Raw genomic sequence first — 27,815 nt, 5'->3', positions numbered from 1 at the left:
TCTCAGGATTCCGCATGATCAGTACATTATTTAGCAGAGCATTGAGGCAGGACTGATTAGCCTACTGGTGCTTGCATTTGTTTTGTTTCCTTTCTTGAAAATTAACCTTTTCAAAATGCCTGCCTGTTTCTGACTTCTGTGGAACTCCCAAAGCCAAGTGACTCCTTCAATAGCTCATAAGTGTCATCTCTTGTCTCTTGCTAGTCCATCCCAGGGGATTTATTTGTTGAAAACCTTTTTAGCTTGTTTAGAATTTCCACCTCATTTACGTCTCATTAGTTCCAACTTCAAATATTACTGTTTTCGGAAGCCGTGTTCATGTCTTCCCTGATGAATACTTGAAGGAAACATTCATTCAATACGAACGAGAATATACTTGTGCTTATCCTCCATTTAGTTCAGATTGCCGTCTTTTGGGGGTTCTCATTTCTTCCCTTATTCTCTAAAACTTAAAGAATTTCTTTTATGTTTTGTATCTGCATTCTGCTATTTTCCAAATCTATCTCTGCCTCTCTGCCCTTCTGGTTTGATGTCATGAAGATTTTTGCCTTTTTCTCCAATTAAATCACTTATCAATTTGGGGCCAACGTTGCTTTGCACTTTATTAATTATGGCTGTACCTTTTTTAATCCTGTATGCTTAGCATTCTGCCTTTGAAACTGTTCCACTTGTTCACTGCTGAAATGAAGTTAACCTTTTAAAAGTATATCGCGACCAGGTAACTCCCCTCTATTCAACCTCCTTAGTTCATCATAATGAAGGTTTTAGGCTTCTTTTCACAAGGACGTGCTTTTTTGAAATTAGAATGTTTAACTATTTAAGGTGTGAGTAATAAGGAGCCAGTCAAATCAAGTTTTCTTGAGTCAAAGAATAAACTTGTTAGCCACTAAACTCAAGAAAAATAATAAAAACGTGACCTCTCAAATTTGACCCTCATGCAATTATTAGGGCCCACAAAGAAATGCATCCACATGTACACATATATCAGAAATAAGGGGAGTTAAACTATATATTCTTTTTATTTTCTTTTGTTGAACTCTTAAGTGTCCTTTGTCAGTGAGGCATATCTTTTAAACACTGCAGCCAAATTTAGGTTAGCTGCTTTCTTGCATCCAGTCAGGTGTAGAAAATATTGTAATTACTTGGAGATCTCAGTTTACTGGTAGGTTTCTGGTAGAGTTGACTTCTCAAACCAGCTGCCATTTTTACTCCAAAAGAGAGGGGGAGAGAGCAGCCTTCAGTCTAATTCCTCTGCTGACGATTTCTTGACGTAACTTGTGTGTCTTGAATTTTCTCTCTAGTTGCTGAGAAGCCTTACCTTGAAATACGTCACCCATTGTGCACTTCCCTAGGGTTTTGGGTGTTTGTGGCAGCCAATGTTCTAGTATCCAGTATTTTGCCTTTTTAGTATCCCTTCCTTCAAGTATTAAGACATTCGATGGATGTCTGCATTATAGGAAATATGTCTCCCTTTTCACACTCCAAGGGTAATTTGTCTGCTTCTCACAGTTGTCTTGGAATGTGGCTGTGCATTTTTTTTTTCAAATATTTTGCCCTGTCTCAGTTCAAGTTGCAAAATTTTCAGTCAATTGAATGTTGAAAAATCATATCTTCAAAAATTAAGAGACAGCCTTGTGATGAGTAATACTAGCAAATCTTCCGAGGCATTACATTTAGCCAATCAGAGGAGATGTGGTTTGATGAGGAACAAGGGAGTTATCGATAAAGTGGGATGAAAAAAATTTTACAGAAGGGAAATGTGGGAAGTGTACAAAACATCAACTGTTTAATACGTAGATTGAGGACCACCTGTATTACGATCTTATTTTTGAACCACTAGTCATGTCATATTAAGTATTTTGCCATCGCTGTCTTTGAAGAGTATCACAGCTTCCACTCCCTGTATATTACTTGGGTTACTTATTACCAAGTCAAGATAAGCACGGTCTCTGACAACTTCCCTGACTTGTTGGATCATGAAGCAACTATCTGTTTGAACTACGAACCATTAGGTAGCATGATTGCAATCTGTTTACATCGTTAATTATCACCTTTTGTATTTTCCCTTTAACGTTTGACTCCCATCCAGTTGAAGAATCTGTTTATTTCCACTTTGAATATATCCAATGGTTCAGACTCCCAGGTCTCTGAGTTAGAGAATCCCAACGGTTCACAACCTTCTCAAAGATTAAATTTCTCCTTTGCTCCATCTTATGTGAATGACCGCATATTCTGAAGCCGTGTCCCCTAGTTCTAGACTGTTATGAGGGGAAACATTCTCCCAGCATCTATCCTATCAAGCCTGCTTAGAATCTTCTGCTTCTGTATAATTACCTCTCTTTTTTAAATCCAGTGAGTATTGTCCCAACCTGTTCAACTTTTCATAGGAAAAAATCCCTCATATCGAAGAGCACCCTAGCGAATCTTCTCAATAACTTTCAATATAGTTGTATCCCTCCTTTTTAATGCTTTATTTTGATCTCCTTATTTATGTTAATGCAAGTTTCACTTTTCCTCAAAGATTTTGGCACTAGTATAAAAATGGTTCCGAGATCAGATTTGTAAGTATTTAAGATGACCCCTAAATGACTCCATGAGTAACCATTTGAAAGGTTCTATAGAACAGACCTTTTTTCTTAGTACAAGGTTTCAAAGGCAATGGTAACCAGGTACTGAACCAGGGCACTCAAGAATAAGTTGGCCTTTTAACTTATGCATTCCAAAATCAATTAATGTGCAAAGTTGACCTGCATAGATTAATGTTGAACAAGGCAGCGTCTTTACCCTGTAACCCATAGCGAGTGAAGCATATTTCAGTTCTAAATAGTTATCTCCAAAAGTCAAATAACCGGATTGCAGGTGGATAATTTGGTAGTTCTAGTTAGATGAAACTAGCACATACTGATTGTCCTTCTTTCTCGCACTTGGCACACTTTTAGACATTTGACATGTGACATCCACACTAGTTGTAAGATTAATATATAACATTTATATCTCAGCTGCCATTTCTGTGGTATTGCTACTGCCATCATGTTTAAATATGCGTTATTTTCTATATAATTCACTATTTATTGCTAAAGTTATCAAAATAATCGTGTATTTGTTGCACTTGTAAAATATTGATGCTGGTGTATCATTTTGTCTCAAATCCTGTCCAGAAGAAAAAAGTTGAGATCTCAACTCTTTTTAATTCCTTCGTGGGATGTGAATGCCCTTGACTAGCCCATCATTTATTGCCCATCTCTAATTACCCATATGAAATGGTGGTGAGCTGCTGCCTTGAACTGCTGCATTCTATGTGTTGTAGATACACCATGATGCTGTTAGGAAGGGAGTTCCAGAATTTGGACCCACAACTATGAAGAGGCAGCGACAGAGTTACAAGTCAGGGTGTTGTGCAGGGCTTGGTGTGTTCAAATGCATCTGCTACCCTTGGCCTTCTAGGTGAAAGAGGTTGCAGGTTTGGTAAGTACTGTCGAAGGGGCTTTACTGAATTGCTGAGGTGCATCTTGTAGGTTGTACACTGGTGCTGTGGATCACAGTAACAGGAGTGAATGTTGAAGGTGGTCGGTGGGGTGTCAGTCAAGCATTCTGCTTTGACCTGGATAGTGTCAAGCTTCTTTAGTGTAGTCGGAGCTACGCTCATCCAGGCAAGTGGTGGGTATTCCATCACGCTCCTGACTTGTGTTTTGTGGTGGTGGGCAGACTTTGGGAAGTTAGGAGGCGAGTAACTCCCAACAAAATTCCCAGCCTCTAACCTGCTCTTGTATACACAATATTTATATGGCTGGTCCACTTCGGTTTCTGTTCGACATTAACTCCCAGGATGTTGATAGTGGGGGATTCAGCAATGGCAGAGGTGTTGAATGTCATGGAGAGATGGTTGTAGCCTCGTACTAGTGACAAGTTATATTCACACCACACATCAGCCCAAGCCTGAATATAGTCCGGGTCTTCCTGAGTATGGGCACAGGCAGCTTCAGTACTGAGGAGTCACGAATGATGCTGAAGGTGGTGCAATCGCCAGAGAACATGCCCACTTTTGACCTTATGATGATGGAGAGGTCATTGATGAGGCTGCTGATAGTTCGGTCTAGAACACTACTCTGATAGTGCTTAGGATTAAGGTCAGCTATTGCAGAAACGTGCTGTTGTAGCAGATGAGAGGAACGTGCAAAGCTGCGGAAAAGCAATGTGGCACTTTGGAAAGTTACATTTATAAACATGTTTGAGATTGAAGCCCTCTTAAAATTTAGAATGGCAATTAACCATTTTAAGAAACCCAGAGCAAAATCAAACATGCACTCCTACTCAGTCCTTCTGTCAGCTCTCAAGCTGATGTTGATTTCAAATACTGTATTATAAACTGAATTCCTCTTGCTGTGGCAGGTAGATGACTAAAGAACCTTCAATTGATAACTTCCCATAAATCTCAGATGTAATATTGAATTGTCTGCACTGTGTTTAGCTTGAATGAAATGCTCACTTAAGCTCCACCTATAATTGTCAAATGTTGCAGTCACATATTGTAGTTGCTGGCTGTGACCTTGAAGTTGGCAAAATAAAATGAGCTGTCTCCTGGGACTGTGTGGATTTGTGTTGTTATGAATGCTTGCATGTTACTCTGGTCAAAGCAACTAGGATTTGAAACTGTCTCCTCCCTGTACGGCTAGCCTATTGGAATGTTGCCAGACGTTGGGAAAAATTATTGTTCTTGGTTTAAAAAGATGCAGTCAGAATGACTGCCCTTGACATAAAGGTAGTATTCGACTGAGTGTGGCATCAAGGAGCCCTAGCAAAACTGCAGTCATTGGGAATCGGGAGAAGCTCTAAGAGTCATACCTAGCACAAAGGAAGATGGTTCTGATTGTTGGAGGTGAATCATCTCCATTCCAATTTATTACTGCTGGAGTTCTTTAGGGTAGTGTCTAGGCCCAAATATATTCAGCTGTTTCATTTACATTGTCTCCATCCTGCAGTTAGAAATGGGATGTTCACAGATGATTGCGCAGTGTTCAACATCACTGTGACTCAGATACTGAAGCAGTTCATATCCATCAGCAGAAAGACCTGGACATTATTCAGTCTTGGCCTGATGTGTCACAAATGTTACTTGCCAAGTTAAGTGCCTGACAATGACCATCCCCAGCAAGAAAGAATCTAACAATCGTCCTTGAAATTCAGGAGCATTATCATTTCTGAATCCCCCTGTATTAACATCCTGGGATTTACCATCGACCAGAAACTGAACTGAACCAACAGTATAAATACATAAATACTGTGTTTACATGAGCAGGTCGAAGGCTAGGGATCTTGCAGCAAATAACTCGTCTCCTGATTCCCAAAACCCCTGTCTAATACATACAAGGCACAAGTCAGGAATGTGATGGAATGCTCTCCATTTGCGTGGTTCAAGAAGCTCAAAACATCCAGGACAAAGTAGCCTGCTTGACAGGCACCCCTTTCACATTCACATTCTCTGCCACCGATGCATAGTATCAGCAGTATTTACCATCTAAAAGGTGCACTGCTGCAAATCATCAAGGCTCCTTTGACAGCACCTTCCAAACCTGGGAACTCTACCATCTAGAAAGACAAGGGCACCACCTGCAAGTCCCCCTTCAAGTTGCACCATCTGACTTGGAATCATATTGTTGTTTACTGTTGTTAGGTCAAAATCCTGGAACTCCCTCACGGCATGGTGGGCATTCCGGTAATCCATGGACTGGTGTCGTTCATGAAGGAAGCTTATCACTGCCTTCTCGAGGGCATCACATCCCCTGAACGAATAAGAAAAGCATTCTGCTCGATTTGAAAATGGGGTAGCACGGGGGATTATTTTGCGTTGCACTTGATGCTATAGAAACCATTGAGCTAATAGGTGTTTCCACAGCACCTGGTTCTGAAATATCATTTGCTGTTGTTATTAGTGTCACTCACACAAAAGTAGCACCTTTAGCTTAGATCATGTGATTGAATTGACACACATCAAAGCTTTTCTCCATTTGGATTTTGATTATTGCAGTATGGGGTTCAGATAGCTCTTTGCAGTATAGAGGCAGTGTTCACATCAAAAGCAGATTAATGTCAGTTTTGTAGTAAGCAAATTATATTTAATTTTTCTATTAAATTTGCAACTGTTTGTAATGAAGATATGAATTTTTTTGTTGTTCGCTACAATCTCTATTTAGAGAGTTAAATGAAAATCGTTTTGGAACAGACTTCTTGAGAAGGTGAGAGGGCATGGGATCCAAGGGCCTTTGGCCTTGTGGATCCAGAACTGGCTTGCCTGCAGAAGGCAGAGTGTGGTTGTGGATGGGTCTTTTTCTGAATGGAGGTCAGTCACCAGTGGAGTGCCCCAGGGATCTGTTCTAGGACCCTTGCTGTTTGTCATTTTCATAAATGACCTGGATGAGGAAGTGGAGGGATGGGTAAGTAAGTTCGCTGATGACACGAAGGTCGGTGGTGTTGTGGATGGTCTGGAAGGATGTCAAAAGTTGCAGCAGGACATAAATAGGATGCAGGACTGGGCGGAGAAGTGGCAGATGGACTTCAACGTGGATAAATGCGTAGTCGTCCATTTTGGCAGAACCAACGGGATGAATGAGTACACTATCAAGGGCAGGAGTCTTAGTAGTGTTGGAGAGCAGAAGGATCTTGGGGTCCGGGTCCACAGGACTCTTAAATCGGCCTTGCAGGTGGAAGAGGTGGTCAAGAAGGCGTATGGTGTACTGGCCTTCATTAATCGAGGGATTGAGTTTAGGAGTCGGGAGGTAATGCTGCAACTTTATAAGACCCTTGTCAGGCCTCATTTGGAGTACTGTGCGCAGTTCTGGTCGCCTCACTATAGGAAAGACATAGAAGCTATTGAAAGGGTACAGAGGAGATTTACAAGGATGTTGCCTGGACTGGGAGGCATGCCTTATGAAGTTAGGTTGAGGGAGCTGGGACTCTTTTCCCTGGAGAGACGAAGGTTGAGAGGCGACCTGATAGAGGTTTATAAAATGTTGAGAGGAATGGATAGGGTGGATTCTCAGAGGCTATTTCCCTGGGTTGAAATGGTCGCTACGAGAGGACACAGATTTAAGGTGCGGGGAGGAAAGTACAGAAGTGATGTTAGGGGTAAGTTTTTCACTCAGAGGGTGGTGAGTGAGTGGAATCGGCTGCCGTCAGTGGTGGTGGAGGCGAACTCGTTGGGGTCTTTTAAAAGACTTCTGGATGAGTATATGGGGTTTTATGGGATTGGGGGTTATAGATAGGTGTTGATGTGATCGGCGCAACTCGTGGGCCGAAGGGCCTGTTTGTGCTGTAGTGTTCTATGTTCTATAACGTTAATGCAAATTTTTTCATCGTCGATCTGAAATATTAAAATTGCTACAAGTTGGTAATTGATTTGTGAGGTTTTTATTTTACCTTGAAGATGAGACCATTTTGCTACCTTTTTCCATTTGCTCCTGGAATGTGCTCAGTGCTGGCAAGACCCGAGGAAGTTCGTGATTGATGCTTCTTTTGAACTGCTGCTGCCATGATCGAATGACCTAATTCTGCTCCTATATCTTTATGAACTTGTGATGGTCCCCTCACGCTTACATTCACTACAGAATTTCAGGGTTTTGGCTAGTGATACTGAATCATGCGGATTACACAAAGTTATAATGTTACAACTGTTGTCAAGTGAGTCCACTGGCAGAGGAATTAACCAAATTAACTACTTAGTTTTAAGTAGTGTTGAACTTACTGAATGTTGCAATATGTCCATTTAGGCAGTGAGTTTTCCATGCCATGACTTGGGCCATGTGGTTGAAAGAGAAATTTTGTGGGGGGGGGTCAGGAAGTGACCCACTCGTCACAGTTTCTGCCTGTTCTTGTGACCACAGTACAAATATGACTATTCCAGTCCAACTTCTGGCTAATGATGAGCCAGAGGATGTGGTGACAGGGCAGTCAACTATGGTGATGCCTCTTGTTCCAGGTGGTCATTACTAGGCACCTGTCAATCCAAACCTCCTTGTTCTTACTGTAAATCAGCAAGGAATACTTCATTATTCAATGAGTTGTGAATGGCCAAGGAGTGGTGAATGAACCTGAATAGTACAGAATTAACAGTGCACAGTCCCAATTACAGTTGGGCACTAATTTCTATTCAGGTCATAGGTGTCAATTGGGAACTTGAGCTCAATATATAGGAACTGGGTGAAATAAGTTTTGTTTTTGTTGGAGGCACACTTAATGCAATGTTTCTCTCTGCAAATAAAAACATAAGTGTTTGAAGATTAACTCCAGTACTAGATATCCTTCACCATCTGACTTGAGTTTCAAAAAAAGCCTGAAGGAGAAGTCATTGTATGAGCAGCTGAAGATCGTCCTATGAAGATCAGTTTGCTGAGAAATTCTTGCAGTCATGCCCTGCTTTTCTAATAGTTGGACATTTATGTTTTTTGTGTCAGGTATGAAGCCAGCCTGTGGAGGATTTTCCTTTATTACTCCCATTGGCTTCAGACTTGCTATGGTACTGTATTCTGTTAAATATTGCTTTGGCATAAAGGACAGCTACTCGCTACACTGACAGAGGTGTCTTGCATTTATACTTCCTCCTTTATCCACAATACAGCAGAATGATGTGGCAATATGTGTATTCCTTATCATTTCACCGCCCCGCCCCATCCAGCTTCCTTTTGAAATTGGCCTGCAATTTCCTTGCTTAAGCAAATTTCTTGTTTTGTTGAAGGGAGGTACAGCTGATATCATCCGTAGGCTCGTTTTGGAAGTTATTTAATTGTTATGTGATTTAAGGTAATTCTTGGATTTCTACTGGGATTCCTCAGGATTACACATTTGGCTGTTAGGTCTCCACATGTGACGTCCAAATGCCTGCCATCTGTCTTAAAATACGTAGAGCTCATTTTGCCTAGATAGAGAAAACAGAAATAGAAAGCGTAAAAGCAACTGAGATTTAACCATAGCCAAAATTTCCTTAACAGAAAGTTTTCAAAGTTCAGACTTTTTGTTTTCTCTCCCAGCACACAGGGATATAAATCTTTCAATGTCCTTCAAATTCTGTCTGAAAGATTTTCGGGTAACTGTGGTTGCCATTCAGGAGGGGTAAGGCAGCGTTGTCGGTTTAGTGCAGGCATCGATTTATTCAATTACAGGAAGTGGAATCCTGTCGGGAAGTTGAATGGGAAAAATATAAGCAAGCATTTCGAGAATTAATGGGCGGTAATGTCATTGAACTTCTCCAAGAATGAATCTGAACTGGACTATACAAACATAGAGGGAAGGGAATTCAGAGGAATGAGTTCATCAATCCCATTCATACCCCCATTAATACTTTTTCCTTCATCAAACTATTTGGAGCACAAATTGCGACCATTGGTGACTGATCTTCCCCAATATCTCTCAAAATGTTTACTTGTTTTGTTGAAAGAGTGAGGGAATGCATCCCCCTTTGCGACAAAACATCTAGAACTTCCAGTAGCCGGACTTCCTTTTGCAGTCATTGAGGAAGAATTCTTGACTCTTATATCATACTCCCCATTATAGTATGTTCTGAGAGAACACGTTTCACCTGTTGTGTGGTTTAAAACTCCTTTTCTGGTACAGCCTTTGAGGATTCCTTAAGTGTTCCTATTGTTGCAGATGGTTTATCATATGAGGATGACACAGTGGTTAGCACTGCTGCCTCTCAGCACCTGGGTTCAATTCCAGCCTCAGGTTACTGTCTGTGTGGAGTTTGCACATTCTCCCTATGTCTGTGTGGGTTTCCTCCGGGTGCTCCGGTTTCCTCCCTACTTTAAAGATGTGTGAGTTAGGTTGATTGGCTATGTTAAATTGCCCTTTAGTGTCAAGGGGATTATCAGGGTAAAATGTTGGGTTATGGGGATGGAGCCTGAATGGGATTGTGTTCGGTGCAGACTCAATGGACTAAATGATATACATTTCAAATATATTATCATTCGACTTTCAACAATGGGTTTTGAGATGCTCTATCTTATGGCAACATTTTTGTTCATTTGTGGCCCGAAAGGGACATTTGTTGGTGCTGTCATTGATTGTTAAGGATGGGGTAATTAGGTCCTCTCCTATGTAGCAATTTCCAGCACTTATGTGGTGCAAATGTTACTCAGCGGTTACCATCTTAAGTCTTGGATTTTGGTGCATCCAGCTGTGAAATTGCAAATGGAACCACTCACTTTCTGACTTAGAGAGGGAAGGTCATTGAAGCTACTGATAATAGATGGGGGCTAGCACATGCCATCTTGAGCAATGCCTCTGGTGATGTCCTGAAGCTGAGGTGTTTGACCTCCAAACACAACTGCTGTCTGGTATATCATCATCTTAAGTTTGGGATTTAGGACTGTGTCTTCTGGGAATTGTTGCATGTGCTTTACAGCTATGTGCTGAAGTTTGTAACTTTTAAAGTTTGCATTATGGGTATTTGTACAGACAGGAAAAGTTCACTGGTCCATCTAGATGGTCTCATATATTATGAGCTGCCTTGTGCATCCCCCGATCCATTCAAAAACCATGCAGTCTTGGAGGAGCATAAAACTATATTTTAAAATCCAGATTAGTCAGGAGGAAAAAGTTGAAAAATAATTGTCACAATTCAACTGAGTAGTGAAGGTCCAGAAGCATTAAAAAATGTATCCAGGGTTGATAGTCATATGATTAGGTGAGATATATTAGACCATGCAATAGGAAGCATTATCGTGGTGTTTGGATGACGGGATGGATTTTTTTCCTGAGTTGAATTTCTGTCATGTTTTCAACACACGTTAATTTCCTAGAATCTACCAAAATTATCCAACGGCTTCATTAAAAACTGACAATTTAACACACCCAGAAATAGAGAGGTGGGACATTCCTTCCCTTACTTGGAAATATGTAAACAATTGCGCACTAATGCCTGAACTATGCAAGAATTTGTTTCAACTTTTGAAGCCACGTTTTAAGTGCCTAACTAATTGTTTACGTCTGCATTTGCACCTGCACCAAAACTGTTTGGCATTGAGATTGATTACTGTGTTCCATCCTCTGCCTTGGAACCATAGAATTCCTACAGTGCAGAAGGAGGCCATCTGGCCCATCAACTCTGCACTGACTCTCTGAAAGAGTATCTTACCCAGGGATTGAGTTTATTACTTTCTGATCCCTGTGGTTTAGTTGTTCACTGTTGTGACTGGAGCACACACATCATTTGGCGTTTTCTATAGTAGTTTAACCTCAAATACAGAGTAGGATAAAACATTCTGTGAAATAATCCATTTGCTAGCATACTGAGATGGTGTTCTAACATTCTTATGTATGTTACTTATTGACAGTGATTCATGGAATAAATTAAGTAAGCTGTCTGGGTATTTATCATTGGAAACCCTAACCTGCAATGAATCTCAACTCCAAAAACCTTTCCATTCTTTACAGCAGAAGAGTATGAAAACAATAAATGTGAGGTCACCCATTTGATTTATTATTGTCATGTATTTACATTGAAAAGTACTGTTTCTTGCGCACTACACAGACAAAGCATACCATTCACACAGAAGAAAACAAGAGAGTGCAGAATGTAGTATTACAGTCATAGCTAGGATTTTGGGAAATATGAGGTAAGTCCATTCAAAAGTCTGATAGCGGTAAGGAAGAAGCTGTTCTTGAGTAGGTTGCTTTGTGACCTCAGACTTCTGTATCTCCTTCTCGAAGGAAGAAGGTGGAATAGAGAATGTTCAGGGTGTGTGACGCCCTTAATTTTGCTGGCTGCATTGTCAAGGCAGCGGGAAGTGTAGACAGAGCCAATGAATGGGAGGCTGGTGTGCATAATGGATTAGGCTACATTCACAATCTTTTGTAGTTCCTTGTGGTCTTGGGCAGAGCAGGAGCCATACCAAGCTGTGGTACAACCAGAAAGGATACTTTCTACGGTGCATCTATAAAAGTTGGTGAGAGTCCTTACATTCTCTCCTCATGCTGTTAAGCTTGAGATTTTGTAAACGTGAATATGCATTTGCAGAACGTCCATCACAGCAATGGAAAAATACAAATAATTTAGTTGTTGCTTCTCTCTGAAATATCTTGGCATTTCGGGAAATCGATGTTGGAGAAACGCAGGAAGTATGGTGAAAATGCAATTTGATGGAAAATATGTTTGAATGTAAAGAAAAGAAAAATGAAATATAGAAAGTAAAACTGTTAAGGAAGAAGTGCTTACTATATTTCTTGTGATTGAACATGGAAGGCGTTGATGCAATTCACACATTCGTACAAGTTATTTGTGAATAATTGGTATTAGTTATCAGGGTTTAAGGTGACCAGTTGAGTTGAATTATTAATATGAATTAATGTTCAGACTTTGTATAGTCTGATTATTGTTTATTTTGAGTTGGAGCTGTTTGAGACCATTTTTTCTGATTCTCTTAACAGGTGGAGAAAATGATCAAGAACGCGCTGATAATGGTGTTTTTGCTGCAACAACCGGTCAAATTGATTGGTGTCCTATCTGCCTGAACCAATTTGTGGAACAAGAAGTGGCTGTTCCTGAGAGCTGTTCTCACATTTTTTGCCTGAGGTGCATTCTTGCATGGGCTGAAGTAAGAAAAATGTTAACTCCTAATGAAACAGCATTATAAATATGTTTTAAAAACTTCATATATGGAAGTGAAATGAAAATGTCGGAATCGAGAATTGTGAACCTGATTTGGTTGCGTGGGGTGAGCAATCTGTTATGAAATTAATGTATATGATCTATAAATGGAACAATTGAGCCAGATGAGCAGTGGTGCTGAAAAGTTGTATTTTGGTGCAGACTTTGGCAGGATAATGGTTTGAGATGGGAGATGGTGTAGCAGGAGTAAGAGTGATAGTTGCATTCCCTAAGCTTAGGATGAACTGTGACATTTAATTGAATATATGTATCCTGTACAGGAGAAGGTCGATCATACAACATTATGTATCTCCTTGTGACAGTTTATAGATATAATCAACCAGGTCACGCTGGGAAAATTACAGCATGTTAGCAACACACATCCAGATTAATGCGCAAGTTAAGAGATGCAGCATGAGTTACGAATTTCCAGACCTTGCTGGTGGACCACTTTGCTAATTTCTTCATGTAAGTGTCCTTAAACCCTTTCCCATTAGTTTCACAAACTAGGGTTGTATTTCTTGGAATCTAGAAGGTTATGGATGATACAATTGAAATTGCATGCTATTAAGAGGAACTGATCAGGCGGACAGAAATTATTTCCACTGGTTTGGGATTCGTGACCCAGGGGCGATGTCTAAAATTTAAAACCAGTCCTTTCGGGGGCGCAATTGAGAAACGCTTCTACATTCAAAAAGTTGGTAGAAGTTGGGACCTTCCTTCCGCAATGTTGTTTAATAGTAGATAAACTATGAATTTTAAAACTGAGGTTGAAAGCTGTTTGTTAACCAAAGGTGTTGAGGAAAAGGGGCAAAGGCAGGAACATGGTGTTGCGTCAGATCAGCCAAGATCTATGAATGGCTCAAGGGATTAAAGGGCTCCTCTTGTTCCTATGGACCGTTAACTGCACCACACAAACCTGTGACTGATGATTAAGAGTATAAGTACCAATTTAATTATGGTGATCGTATGCAATGTCAATCTTCCTAACCCAAAATAGGAAATGGTTGAAGTATTCAGTCGAGTTCGTGCATGTGGTCAATTTTTAACGATTTGTAAATCATTTTATTTCGTATATTTAATTTGTCTCTCCTTACTTTCTTACCCTTTTTGTTTCACCTTGTGTATCTGATTTGATTTCGATTCACACACTGATTTTACGGCCTTGTTCATTCCGAAACTGTAAAATCCCGCCCAAGGTCAACGGACCTTTCCGTTGTCTGCCCCTCATCTGCTCCAATCCCCGTGGGGGACAGAGCGGTAAAATTCCGGTGACTATTTTATTCTTCTCTGTTGTTTCTCATTTTCAAGCTTCAAACCCTGTTGGTTAAGGTGACACACAACATGTTCTTCCCCTGTTATCAGCTCATACTTGTGAACTTAATACAGAAAAATGTCATAGTGTGCACTAAGAGATGTGTGCTCCATTTAGAGCTGGCCCAATAATATTTTGAAATTATATATACAGAATTAATGAAAAATTAAACAAACATAAGCACTAAAAATCAAACAAAGTAGAGTCCAGTTGCAATTTACTAATTGGAGAAATGTTTTCATATCGACAATGGATAAAATAATACAAATTATTCCAAGAGGTTATCTGGATGAAGATAACCTGTGTAAAGATCATTTAACAACTGGAAAATGTTTGCAAGGGAGAGATTCTTCTGGTCAAACATCTTAAACTTCTTTGAATACTTTACAAGTAAATTAGATGGTGAATCTCCCCATAATATTTGGACTTTTAGAAAACTTTTAGCAATAGTTTTTAAGATGCTTCTTGGGAAGTGATGTGCCATGATGGGGATAATTCCTGATGAGTCATGCTTAGAAGGAGCCCTCTTGTTTTCAGTCTTTTGACCCCAGTAACAAGACCAAATATGTTTTCCAGGAGGCTCTGGCAGCACTAATATAGGGAGAGCAAAGAGACAGCAAGTGAAACACATGGTCTGTAAATACTTCAGTAAATGTGTAGTGTTGAACATTGGTTAAAAATCTCATTTCAGTTGTTGAAGAGTCACTTGGAAATGTACCTTAAAGTGATGGTCGACCTATCATTTTCATTGTATAGACACTGTGGCAAACTACGTTTCAAAAAGACTGATAGAATTTTGGGATTAAATAGTCAGGGCCATATAGTACAAATTTGTAGTGGTGAAGCTAAGATTTAACACTGCTGTATCAGACCACATTCAAAGTAAAATTATCCAGTTTTGTCACCAAAAAATACAGGTTGTGATGGAAAGAATGTAGGAAAACATAAGTCTGGTCTATCTGTAAATGGCAATGAGTTAGTGAGAGAATCATAGAATCCCTACTGTATAGAAGGAGACCAGTCAGTCCATCAAGTCTATCAACCACACTCCCATCCAGGCCCTATTCCTGTAATCCCACACATTTGCCCTGCTACTCCCCCTAACATAGGGTCAATTTAGCATAGCTAATCAACCTAACCCGTACATCTTTGGAGTGTGGAAGGAAGCCGGAGCACCTAGAGGAAACCCATGCAAACGCAGGGAGAAGTTCAAACTCTACACAGACAGTGACCCGAGGTTGGAATTGAACCTGGCCCCTGGCAGCAGGGCTAATTACACTGTGCCACCCTTTAAATTCAAGCAGCTGTGTTGGGATTCAAACCAGTGCCATTATGGGATTTGGACCAGTGCCTTCAGACCTAGGGTCTCTGGATTGCAAGAGTTAAGTAACGTTACCACTCCCCACCATCTTCCTCTTGAGTTATAAGGAAATAACTGCGAAGACTGACTGAACTTCATAACTTTGCAGGAGCGGACAGGTGCATTAATAAGGAGGAATACTTCACAGAAGTACGTACAGAAATATTAAATGACATGGACAACACAAATACAAAATGCTTATTTCAAGCAAACCAAGAGACTTGGATTGAAAGAGATAAGTTAGTGAATAATATACTTAGAACCAAATAGTAAAGAATTTTCTTTCGTTGGTGGCAATATTTATTCTAGAATAATCTGCAAAGCATGATTTTAAGTGCAAGAATATCAGATGGTAGAGTTTCCCCCATGGCCACAGTCAGTGATTCCGTGCAAGTCATTCCTATTTTCAAAGCATGGATGTCTCCCTCCCCAATCTTGGTTATTCGCTCAAGTTCATTGGCATATCACCAAATGTAAGATCTGTCAAGGACAGCATTTTACAATGTGGTTTTAGAAAAAAACATTGCTTTCCTTGATTATTTAAGAGTGGTAATTTGATATAATTTGAATACTGCAGCTGAAAATTGATTCATCACAAAAACGACGTAACTCCATCACCTATGAATAACCTTGATTTTAACTGAGTTGCTTTTTACAAATGTTTAAAACCGCTTTCCAATTAAATCGTGTTACCGTAGTGAGTTCCCTAGTAAACTAAAAACAAAACTAATTTTCAAAATGTATCTATTATTGTCCTTGTACCCATAAATTCCAGTTTTCTTTTGGAGCCTCCTCAAAAACCTAAGAACAAACGCAATTAGCGGGAACTCCCAACAATGATGAATTCATGCTGGGGCATGGCTGGTCTGGGCAGGGCCTGCTTCTCGTGTAACGTTTTTAGATTTAGCACAAAGGACTGGAGTTGCACTGAATGCAATTTGTGCTTAAAGTTCCAGGATCGTTTTGCACAATTAGCGCATTATTGAAGGAATTCCATCCTCAAAAATGGCGTAGTTGAGTGGCCAGGGTTCAGAATGCAGCTGCAAAATGAATGCATCAACAAAACAATTGCCTGATTCGAAAGATTGGGTGATTGTGGGAGAGGGGAACAGGGGATGGAATTGGTCATTTCCTCCTCTTGTTTTTTTGATGTTGTATGGATTCCTTCATGGTAATGCCACATTTAAGGAAGTTGGCTAAACTGCAATTCGTATTGGTATTTTGGAGTAGTTCTTTTGAGGTGGCCTAAATGTCACATGTTGCTGTTTATTCCATTTAGAATTAAAAAGGAAAGTCACCATGGGCTCGGCATTGAAATAAGGATCCAAGAAGTGTTTTTACTTTAAGCATGATGAGCTTGTTTTTATTAAAGATATTTAATTAGAATATGCTATAGTTGCACTATTAATGAATAACTTTTCCAGGTGCACTGTTGCCTAGAGCTGGAGAGGCTTGGATGTTAAATTGCATTCTTGCAGTAGTCCTATCAAATGTGCCCCATTTTGGTATGGTTCAAAAATATGCAGTCTATGGGCTGTAAATCAGGAAATATTTGCTATTGCCTGGTGGGATATTTTAACAGGACAGCCAGTACTTGAAACTTTAAATTACTAATTTTTGTTGTAAGTTATTCATAGAACAACAAAGAACAACCCAGCACGGGAAACAGGCCCTTCGGCCCAACGAGCCTGCGCCGCCGCATCCTCCTACACCTACCCTGCCCTGCGTGTCTGCGAGTGGAACCCCTAACTTAGCCAGATTCAGGGGAGAATAGTGTCATTTGGTATACCAGTCAGCCTAAGAGCACATCTTTGGGGTGTGGGAGGAAACCGGAGCGCCCGGAGGAAACCCACGCAACCACAGGGAGAATGCGCAAACTCCCACAGACACAGGCCCAAATCCATGTATCTGCACAGCTAGCAGCGCTAGTCACTGAGCTGTTGCGGCGCCCGTCTACCGGTCCAGGATCAAGCACACACACCGACACGAAGTACTAGGCCACTCCCGGAACCTCCAAGAGCAGCCCACGCACGACCCACCGTGTGCATGCCCCTTGTTTGACAACAAGGTGGACCTCCACCTGCGGAATAAAAAGACAAAAACGTTAACATATAAGTCTGCATTTCCAGTGTCTCCCGAGGCTCTGACCCTATTTAATTCCCCCTACTATAACCCTCCATCCTTGTTTCGCTCATGTGTCTAAGTAAACCTTAAACAAGTCCACTGTTCCTGCCTTCACCGCCCTACTCGGTAGCGTGTTCCATACCCCCACGACCCTCTGCGTGAAGAACCTTCCTCTCACATCCAAATTATACTTCTCCCCCCCTCGCCCTTAGATCATGACCTCTCATAATTGCACCCAGTCTAGGGAGCAGCCTCTCACTATTGACTCTATCTATTCCCTTCAGTATCTTATACACCTCTATCATGTCTCCCCTCAATCTCTGTCTTTCCAAGGAGAAAAGCCCCAGTTTCTCCAACCTTTCCTCATAACTCAGTTCTTCCATGCCAGGCAACATCCTGGTAAACCTCCTCTGCACCCTCTCCAGAGTCTCCACGTCCTTCCGGTAGTAAGGTGACCAGAACTGGACGCAGTACTCCAAATGAGGTCTAACCAACGTTCTGTACAACTGAAGCATTAGACGGCAGCTCCTATACTCTAAACCCCTTCCTATAAAGGCTAACATTCCATAAGCTTTCCTCACAACCTTCTCCACTTGTGTCGCAACCTTCATAGACTTGTGAACCTGCACTCCCAGGTCCCTCTGTATTTCTATACTCCTAATCGGTCTACCTTTTATCACGTAGCTCCTCTCTGCATTATTCCTTCTAAAATGCATCACCTCGCATTTGTCAGGATTAAATTCTATCTGCCAAATGTACCAACCTATCTATATCCTGCTGTATCACCTGACATTCCACCTCAGTATCCGCCAACCCTGCCGTCTTGGTGTCATCCGCAAACTTGCTGATCACACCACGTAAGCTCTCTTCCAAGTCGTTTATGTATACTACAAAGAGGAGAGGTCCCAGTACTGAGCCCTGCGGCACACCACTGGTCACTGGCCTCCAGCCCGAAAAGGCCCCCTCAACAACTACCCTCTGTCTCCTATTGCCCAGCCAGTTCTCAATCCACCTAGCTACCTGTCCTTGTATCCCATGCACCTTAACCTTTTCTACCATGAGGGACTTTGTCAAACGCCTTACTGACATCCATATAGATGACATCAACGGCTCTCCCATCGTCAACCGTTTTTGTCACCTCCTCAAAGAATTCTACCAGATTCATAAGGCAAGACCTCCCTCTAACAAAGCCATGTTGCGTATCCCTAATCAGATCGCAACGCTCCAAATGCTCATACATCCTACCCCTAAGTATTTTTTCTATTAATTTCCCTACCACCGATGTCAAACTCACCGGTCTATAATTTCCAGGGTTATCCCTACTACCTTTTTTAAACAGCGGTACCACGTTTGCTACCCTCCAGTCTTCTGGGACCTCACCTGTGTCCGAAGAAGAGACAAAGATTTGCGCCAGAGGCCCAGCAATTTCATCTTTCACCTCCCTAAGCAGCCTGGGATAAATACCATCAGGCCCTGGAGCTTTATCCGTCCTTACGCTACCTAAAAGCCCTAGCACTTCCTCCCTCGTAATAGATATTTCCTGCCACTGATCCACAGCTCCCTCCAAGACACTGCACGACACCCAACCCCTCTCCTTCGTGAATACCGACGCAGAGTATTCATTCAGGATCTCCCCCATTCCTCTCAATACATAACTCCCCACTTTTGTCCCTAAGAGGACCAATTTTCCCTCTAATTACTCTCTTGCTCCTAATATAGGAATAAAATGCCTTTGGATTTTCCTTAATCCTATCAGCCAAAGCCATTTCATGCCCTCTCTTCGCCCTTCTAACTCCCCTTTTTAGCTCCCTCCTACTCTCTCTATATTCCTCCAGCGCACTCTCCGTACCCAGTTGTTTTGACCTAACATACGCCTCCCTCTTCTTCCTTACTAAGTCTTCGATACCCCCTGTAATCCATGGCTCTCTAATCCTACCTTTCCCATCCTTTCGCTTAACCGGAACATGCCTTTCCTGCAACATTTTCAGTTTGCCCTTAAAAGCCTCCCACTTGCCAACCGTGGACTTGCCAGCTAACAGTCCCTCCCAATCAGTGTCCTTCAGCTCCCTCCTAATCCGGCTATAGCGCGCCTTCCCCCAGTTCAGCACCCTCCCGTTTGGCCAGCACTCATCCCTCTTGAGGGGAACTGCTTGATAGAGCAGACGCAGCACGGTTTCGTTAAAGGGAAGTCGTGTCTGACAAATTTACTGGAGTTCTATGAGGATGTGTCTCGGGCGGTGGATAGAGGAGAGCCGGTGGATGTGGTCTTCCTGGATTTTCAGAAGGCGTTTGACAAGGTACCTCACAAGAGGTTATTGCAGAAGGTCAGGGGGCATGGAGTTGGGGGTAGGGTGTTAGCGTGGATAGAGGACTGGTTGTCAAATAGGAGGCAGAGAGTGGGGGTCAATGGGTGCTATTCGGATTGGCAGATTGTGACTAGTGGAGTGCCCCAGGGGTCGGTGCTGGGGCCTCAGCTATTTACCATTTATATAGATGATCTGGAGGAGGGAACCGAGTGTAGGGTGTCGAAATTTGCTGATGACACCAAAATTGGTGGAAAGGCAAATTGTGTGGAGGGTGGGGAGAGTCTGCAGAAGGATCTAGATAGGCTGGGCGAATGGGCCAGGAAATGGCAAATGGAGTTTAATGTTGGCAAGTGCGAGGTGGTCCACTTTGGTAGGAATAATGGTAGGAAGGACTATTACTTACGTGGAGAAAAACTGCAGCAGGCGACGGTGCAGAGGGACCTCGGGGTCCTTGTGCATGAGTCGCAAAAACCCAGCTTGCAGGTGCAACAGGTGGTCAGGAAGGCAAATGGGATGCTGGCCTTCATCGCGAGGGGGATTGAATATAAAAGTAGGGAGGTCTTGCTGCGGCTGTATAGGACATTGGTGAGGCCGCAGCTAGAGTACTGTGTGCAGTTTTGGGCGCCGTACTTACACAAGGATATTTTGGCCTTGGAGGGAGTGCAGAGGAGGTTTACTAGGCAGATGCCGGAGTTGAGGGGGTTGAGCTATGAGGAGAGGCTGAATAAATTAGGCTTGTACTCATTAGAGTTTAGAAGAATGAGGGGAGATCTCATTGAGACGTATAAGATGATGAATGGGGTGGATAGAATAGAGGTGGAGAGACTCTTCCCGCTCAGAAAGGATAGTAGGACTAGGGGGCACAGCCTCAAGATAAAGGGGGGGCGGTTTAGAACGGAGTTGAGGAGGAACTTCACTCAAAGGGTGGTGAATCTCTGGAATTCTCTGCCCATTGAAGTGGTGAAGGCTGCCTCGCTAAATATTTTTAAGACGCGGGTTGATGAGTTTTTGATAAGAGAGGGGATTAAGGGTTATGGGGAGAGGGCGGGAATGTGGAACTGAGCCACGACAGATCAGCCATGATCTTATTGAATGGCGGGGCAGGCTCGAAGGGCTAGATGGCCTACTCCTGCTCCTATTTCTTATGTTCTTTCCATTTTTATCCTAAATTAGACGGACTTGTGGTCACTGTTAGCCACATGTTTGCCTACCTCAACCTCAACCACCTGCCCTGGCTCATTACCCAACACTAAATCCAGTATAGCCCCTTCCCTAGTCAGGCTAGTTACATACTGCTCTCGGGACCCCTCCAAAACACATTTTACAAACTCATCTCCCTCCATACCCCCAGCTCTAGGCCCCCTCCAATCTACTCCAGGAAGATTAAAGTCACCCACTACAACCACCCTATTCTTCCTGCACCTATCCAAAATGCCCCTGCAAATGCCTTCCTCCACCGACCTCAGGCTGTTGGGTGGCCTATAGTATACCCCTAGCATCGTAATCTCTCCCTTTTTATTCCTCAACTCCACCCACAGTGACTCAATCCCTAACTCTTCCATATTGTCCTCCCTCTGCACTACTGTGATGTTTTCCTTTACTAACAGTGCCACCCCTCCACCTCTCTCCAACCCTCCTCTGTCACACCTAAAACACTTATACCCAGGAACATACAGCTGCCAGTCCTGCCCTTTACGTAACCACGTCTCCGTTACAGCCACCACATCTAACTTCCTCACAAACATCAAGGCCCTAAGCTCATCCGTTTTTCCTGTCACACTCCTTGCATTGAAACAGACACAGTTCAACCCACCAGTGTCCCTCGGAACCTCCTTCTCCCTGATAATTTTCCTTTCACCCAACTCCCTCCCAGCCACATCCCCACCCCCCCTCCCTATTAGTTTAAACCATTCCTAAACACACCAGCTAACCTCCCTGCTAAGACACTAGTTCCCCTCCCATTCAAATTCTCTCCACCCCTCCTGTACAGTTGCCCTTCTCTCATAAATACCTCCCAGTGGTCTACAAAAGTAAAGCCCTGTACCCTACACCAATCCCTCAACCATGCATTCAGCTGAATGATCTCGTCATCCCTAGCCCTGCTGGTACTAGGCAGCAACCCAGAGAATGCCACCCTGGAGGTCCTGCTCTTCAGTTTCGACCCCAACTCCCTAAATTGCCTACGGACATCTACCCTACTCCTCCTTCCTATGTCCCCCTATGTGTATTATTACCTCTGCCTGGGTCCCCTCCCCTTTCAAAATTCCCTCTACCCTTTCTGTTACATCCTGTACCCCTGCTCTAGGGAGGCAGACCACCATCCTGGAGTCACGCCTCTGCCCACAGAACCTCCTGTCAATGCCTTGGACCCTCCCATCCCCTACCACTATCACCTTGCCAGCCCCCTTTTGTCCCTCTAAGTCATTCTGACCCTCCTGCCTATCCTTTTGTGTCCCTGTCGATGAATCTTGGGGGGCCACTGGGGAGGCCGGGGGACCATGACTACTCTTCTTCTTCCTCTTTTTCCGCCTAACAGTCATCCACCCATCCTGCTCTTCAGCCCTTGGGACCTCTTCCTGCTCATGGTTCTTAGACATTATCTCTTTGTTTTCCCTGACCAGAAACGCATCCTCCAAACGCCCCTCGAGTTGCCTGACCCGGGCCCTCAAGCGCTGCAACTCTAAACATTTAGCACAGATGTGGACCTTGGGGAGGCGTCACGCCACCAAGAACTCCCACATGCGGCACCTAACACAGCTTATGTTCCTCCCCATAGCCCCTGCCATGTCCCAACCTCCTGTATGTGGCAAAAGGTAGAAATCTGCAACTCACCTTCTCTAAGCCTACACTCGCCTAAGCCCAGCGAGCCAAAGCCCTTCTCACTCAGCTCCTGCTCCCGACGCTGCCCGCTGTATGCCGCTACCTCCGTTTTTATACCTCCCGCTCCCCCTTCCCGACAATCCCCTCGCCTAACTTCATGTCTGAATTATAAGTTTACCAGATTCCTAGTGTGCTTCCTAGTCTGCTATGTGAGGTGAGCAACGCTAAACAACAGTGACAATTTTGCTCTTGCCATTGTGCCCAACAAAATGTTAAAGTAAATTCTGTTTGTGTCAAAGTGCTGGCTGACAAAGTTGGGTCCCACAGATTATGCTATGTGTTAATATTTCCTGGATTACAGTATTTGTACCACTGATGTCTACTCTTTGCCCCAGGGGTTCTGGCTGAGGTTGGCAGGGACACTGGGGTGAAGAATGGAGGTCAGTTAAGTTCCAGCGTGAAAACTGGAATATCTTGGTGAATAATGCTGGAGAGGAATTTAGCAGGTAAGCTTCTTTCAGCCTTTACTTTGGCATCCCACTTACAGACCAGCTGTGGAGCAATAAAGGCATTTTAAATTAAGAAGCAGCGAGAACTTCTTTGCATTTCTAATACACTATTACGAATGTTTGGAGTTAAGCAGTTTTCTTTTATTGATGCAAGTTATTGTAGAATCCTTAAAATTATGCCTGAAGACTGGAAGAACTCATTAAAACAACTGGAAAATAAAACGCGCTTCTGTTGGTTGCACTCGTGGCTGCCAGTCAGCCAATGATATGTGGAATTACAGTGGAGTATATGTTCCAATTCTTCAGGCCTGAAAGTGCAATAGACTTTGTTGTGTTCGTTATTCAGACCTGAAAATTTGGCCTGTGTTTTTAGTATGATTTAGAAGAGCTAATGAAGAAAGAACATTTGAATGCAGCTTGTTTTTAAAGTTGCGTTTTCTGTTGCAAACCTCAAGAACCTTTTACCCCTGTGAATAGATTTATAGTACTGTTGTATTTTAGCTGATAACTCATATGGAATCCCAATTCTCAGTGAAGTCAGTGGGGTGGGGAGCTGAATTCTAATATACTTGACCTGCATGTTGCCAATCTCTGAATATTGATGCAATTTGCAACCCGAATGAGTAGTGTTATAATTATAGGCAGTCTCCTCTCATTAATTTAACTGATCTTGTTAGCAGACACTATTCCTTATGACCTGGAAGACATATATTTTTCCTACATTCCACTCTTTCAAAGGTGCAAACCAGAGCTGATGATAGTCATTCTACTTACTGTGTTCCATTTCTTAGATTTAATGTTAGTCTTTAGTTAGTCTGCAAAATTCACAATTGAGTGATATGAATGCAAGAATCGTTGAATAATACTTCATGTATGTTTGTGAAATTCATAATGGATCAGGTATTCTTTGTAAGTATAGTTTTGGATTGAACACAGGAGCTGCTGATAAATGTAGGAACAAGTTCTGACTCTAAATCATAAATTCCAGCAGGTGAGTCTACTCAAAACATCTGCATTATTATTAAAGCAGGCTGTGAAAGTGGACTTTCCATTCTGAGAAAACATCAGAGTTTGGAGGAGCTTCAAGTAGAATGGATCAAACCTGTCCATTCACGTTGAAAGGATGGTGTTGCTAGCAAAGAGTCATATTCCAGACATGTTAATCTTTTCTCCTATTTTCAGATGTCCCTGACCACCAAAAAGGATTAATATTTATCTTTGGCTATAGGAACAGGCGTGTAACATAATGACCGCTTTCACCTAGAGCAATTCATTTTCTATGAAATGGTTTTGAGGAGGATTTGGCACCTATGTGCTTTAGGTTTTGACAGTAAAAAGTCTGACAACACCGGGTTTTAGTCCAACCGATTTATTTGATAGTAAACTCACAAGCTTTCGTCAGAAGCTTGTGAGTTTACTATCAAATAAATCGGTTGGACTAAAACCCGGTGTTGTCAGACTTTTTACTGTGTTTACCCCAGTCCAACGCCGGCACATCCACATCATGACTACTTTAGGTTTTGGGCAGGGAAAATGTGAGAGTTTTTATGCAGCATGTGGTAATCATCTGGAGCTGGCTGTCTACGTGGGTGGTGGAAGTGGAAACAATCATGATTTGAAAGGAAATTGGCAAAAAAGCAAGGGAATAGGACTGACTGGATAGTTTTACAGCGATCCAACATAAACTTGATGGGCCAAATGGTCCCCTCCTGTACTATGTGAGAAATTCATATTGCTTTTCTTTTTGCATCGCTTTTTGCCTTCCCCATCCTTTCATGAGAAATGGGAGCAGGAGAGGACCACATGGCCCATCTAGCATTCTGTGGGAAAGATCTAAGTCACAATAGCACAACTGAGATTAGAAAATTGAGTATTCATCTCATTCCAGTGTACAATTTGGGTGATTCCAGTGAAAACCTATCGTCCAATGGATGGTTTTCATGCTAATATTGCTTGAATATAATAATTGAACATACTGTAAAAGACAAAAGAGTAACCCCAAAAAGAATCACGTTTACAAATGGAATTGTCTCTGTCTTGCAGAAACGCAATTGTTGTCCAATAGACCGTAAGTCATTCAGTGTGATTTACAAACAAGATAACATAAAGAGTAACGCAAAGGTAATGTACAGATCCTTTTTTTTAGTTCAATATATGCATACAGGTTGAATATCCAATATACAATGAACCTAGGTGCAAAATAATTCAGATGAATAGTCATTGAAATAAGGCACAAGAATGACCATTCTTGGGACTACATTATGCTCTCACGCCAGTGGCTTAGAAGGCTGGAAGGGCATGTAAAATCCAACGGGTAACCTGTCCACCGGCCATCCCCTGCCCCGACTTGTCTGAAATATTATAAGGCAGGGAGCCTTGTCAGGCAGCTGATCCACCCTTGACTCTATTGAGGCCTTTAAGTGCCAATTAATGGCCATTTAAAGGCCTTATCCTGACATCACCAATATTTTACCGATGGCAAACATAGAGGTTTACAGCATGGAAACAGGCCCTTCGGCCCAATTTGTCCATGCAGCCCTGTGTTTTAATCCCTAGGCTAGTCCCAATTACCCACATTTGGCCCATATCCCTTTATACTCATCTTACCCATGTAACTGTCTAAATGCTTTTTAAAAGACAAAATTGTACCCACCTCTACTACTACTTCTGGCAGTTTGTTCAAGACACTCACCACCCTCTGTGTGAAACGATTGCCCCTCTGAACCCTTCTGTATTTCTCCCCTCTGATCAAAAACCTATGTCCTCAAATTTTAAACTCCCCTACCTTTGGGAAAAGATATTGACTATCTAGCTGATCTATGCCCCTTATTATCTTATAGACCTCTATAAGATCACCTCTAAGCCTCCTACACTCCAGAGAGAAAAGACCCTGTCTATCCGGCCTCTCATAACTCAAACCATCAAGTCCCAGTTGCACTTAGTAAATCTCTTCTGCACTCTTTTTAGTTTAATACCCTTTCTATAATAGGGTGACCAGATCTGCACACAGTATTCCAAGTGTGGCTGTACCAGTGTCTTGTGCAACTTCAGCAAGACGTTCCATAAGAACATAAGAAATAGGAGCAGGAGTAGGCCATCTAGCCCTTCGAGCCTGCCCCGCCATTCAATAAGATCATGACTGATCTGTCGTGGCTCAGTTCCACATTCCCGCCCTCTCCCCTTAACCCTTAACTCTTATCAAAAACCCATCAACCCGCGTCTTAAAAATATTTAGCGAGGCAGCCTCCACCACTTCAACGGGCAGAGAATTCCAGAGATTCACCACCCTTTGAGTGAAGAAGTTCCTCCTCAACTCCGTTCTAAACCGCCCCCCCTTTATCTTGAGGCTATGCCCCCTAGTCCTACTGTCCTTTCTGAGCGGGAAGAGTCTCTCCACCTCTATCCTATCCATCCCATTCATCATCTTATACGTCTCAATGAGATCTCCCCTTATTCTTCTAAACTCTAACGAGTACAAGCCTAGTTTATTCAGCCTCTCCTCATAGCTCAATCCCCTCAACTCCGGCATCTGCCTAGTAAACCTCCTCTGCACTCCCTCCAAGGCCAAAATATCCTTGCGTAAGTACGGCGCCCAAAACTGCACACAGTACTCCAGCTGCGGCCTCACCAATGTCCTATATAGCCGCAGCAAGACCTCCCTACTTTTATATTCAATCCCCCTCGCTATGAAGGCCAGCATCCCATTCGCCTTCCTGACCACCTGCTGCACCTGCAAGTTGGGTTTTTGCGACTCATGCACAAGGACCCTGAGGTCCCTCTGCACCGTCGCCTGCTGCAGTTTTTCGCCACGTAAGTAATAATCCTTCCTACCATTATTCCTACCAAAGTGGATCACCTCGCACTTGCCAACATTGAATTCCATTTGCCAGTTCCTGGCCCATTCGCCCAGCCTATCTAGATCCTTCTGTAGACTCTCCACACCCTCCGCGCAATTTGTCGTTCCACCAATCTTGGTGTCATCAGCAAATTTCGACACCATACACTCGGTTCCCTCCTCCAGATCATCTATATAAATGGTAAATAGCTGAGGCCCCAGCACCGACCCCTGGGGCACTCCACTAGTCACCAACCGCCAATCCGAATAGCACCCATTGACCCCCACTCTCTGCCTCCTATTTGACAACCAATCCTCTATCCACGCTAACACCCTACCCCCAACTCCATGTCCCCTGACCTTCTGCAATAACCTCTTGTGAGGTACCAACTCCTGTATTCACAATTCTGACCAATGAAACCAAGCATGCCAAATGTTTCTTCACCACTCAGTCCACCCATGACTCCACTTTCAAGGAGCAATGAATCTGTACCCCTACATCTTTGTTCTATAACCCTCCCCAACGCCCTACCATTAACTGAGTAAGTCCTGCCCTGGTTCGATCAACCAAAATACATCACCTCGCATTTATCTAAATTGAACCCCATCTGCCATTCAGCAGCCCATTGAGCCAATTGATTGAGATCCCATTGCTATCCTACATGATCTTCTTCACTGTCCCATTGTGCCAACAATCTTGGTGTCATCTGCAAACTTACTAACCGTGGGCCTACACTATGCAGTAAGCTAGCACCTTTAGCTGTGCCAGCTGATGTTGGGCCAAGAGTGGTAATACGTTCCCAAGGATGCTGTCTGAGACAAACATCAGTTGCTGCAGGAAGATCAATGAAAGATGCTGTCTGGTCTGCCCAAAACTTGTTGGTCTTCCAGTACAGAGTTGTCCTCGAG

At 42.7% G+C, this 27,815-nt stretch overlaps 1 protein-coding gene across 4 annotated transcripts in view; it reads left to right on the top strand.

Moving 5' to 3' along the window:
- Window positions 1-27,815, top strand: part of scaf11 (SR-related CTD-associated factor 11) — a 79,552-nt gene that overhangs the window by 14,436 nt on the left and 37,301 nt on the right. For 3 of the 4 annotated variants that reach the window (XM_080191252.1, XM_080191254.1, XM_080191249.1), the window contains exons 3-4: window positions 12,418-12,584; window positions 25,115-25,192. In XM_080191252.1, coding sequence (XP_080047378.1) covers window positions 12,418-12,584; window positions 25,115-25,192 — 245 coding nt within the window. The remainder of the gene's footprint in view (window positions 1-12,417; window positions 12,585-25,114; window positions 25,193-27,815) is intronic. The other variant, XM_080191253.1, reaches the window with a different exon arrangement.

This window comes from Carcharhinus amblyrhynchos, chromosome 6, assembly GCF_965287045.1.
Source record: "Carcharhinus amblyrhynchos chromosome 6, sCarAmb.v2.hapA, whole genome shotgun sequence".
Classification (NCBI taxonomy): Eukaryota; Metazoa; Chordata; class Chondrichthyes; order Carcharhiniformes; family Carcharhinidae; genus Carcharhinus; species Carcharhinus amblyrhynchos.
The sequence above is the reverse complement of the archived record's forward strand: the minus strand, read 5'-3'. Positions and strand labels throughout refer to the sequence as shown.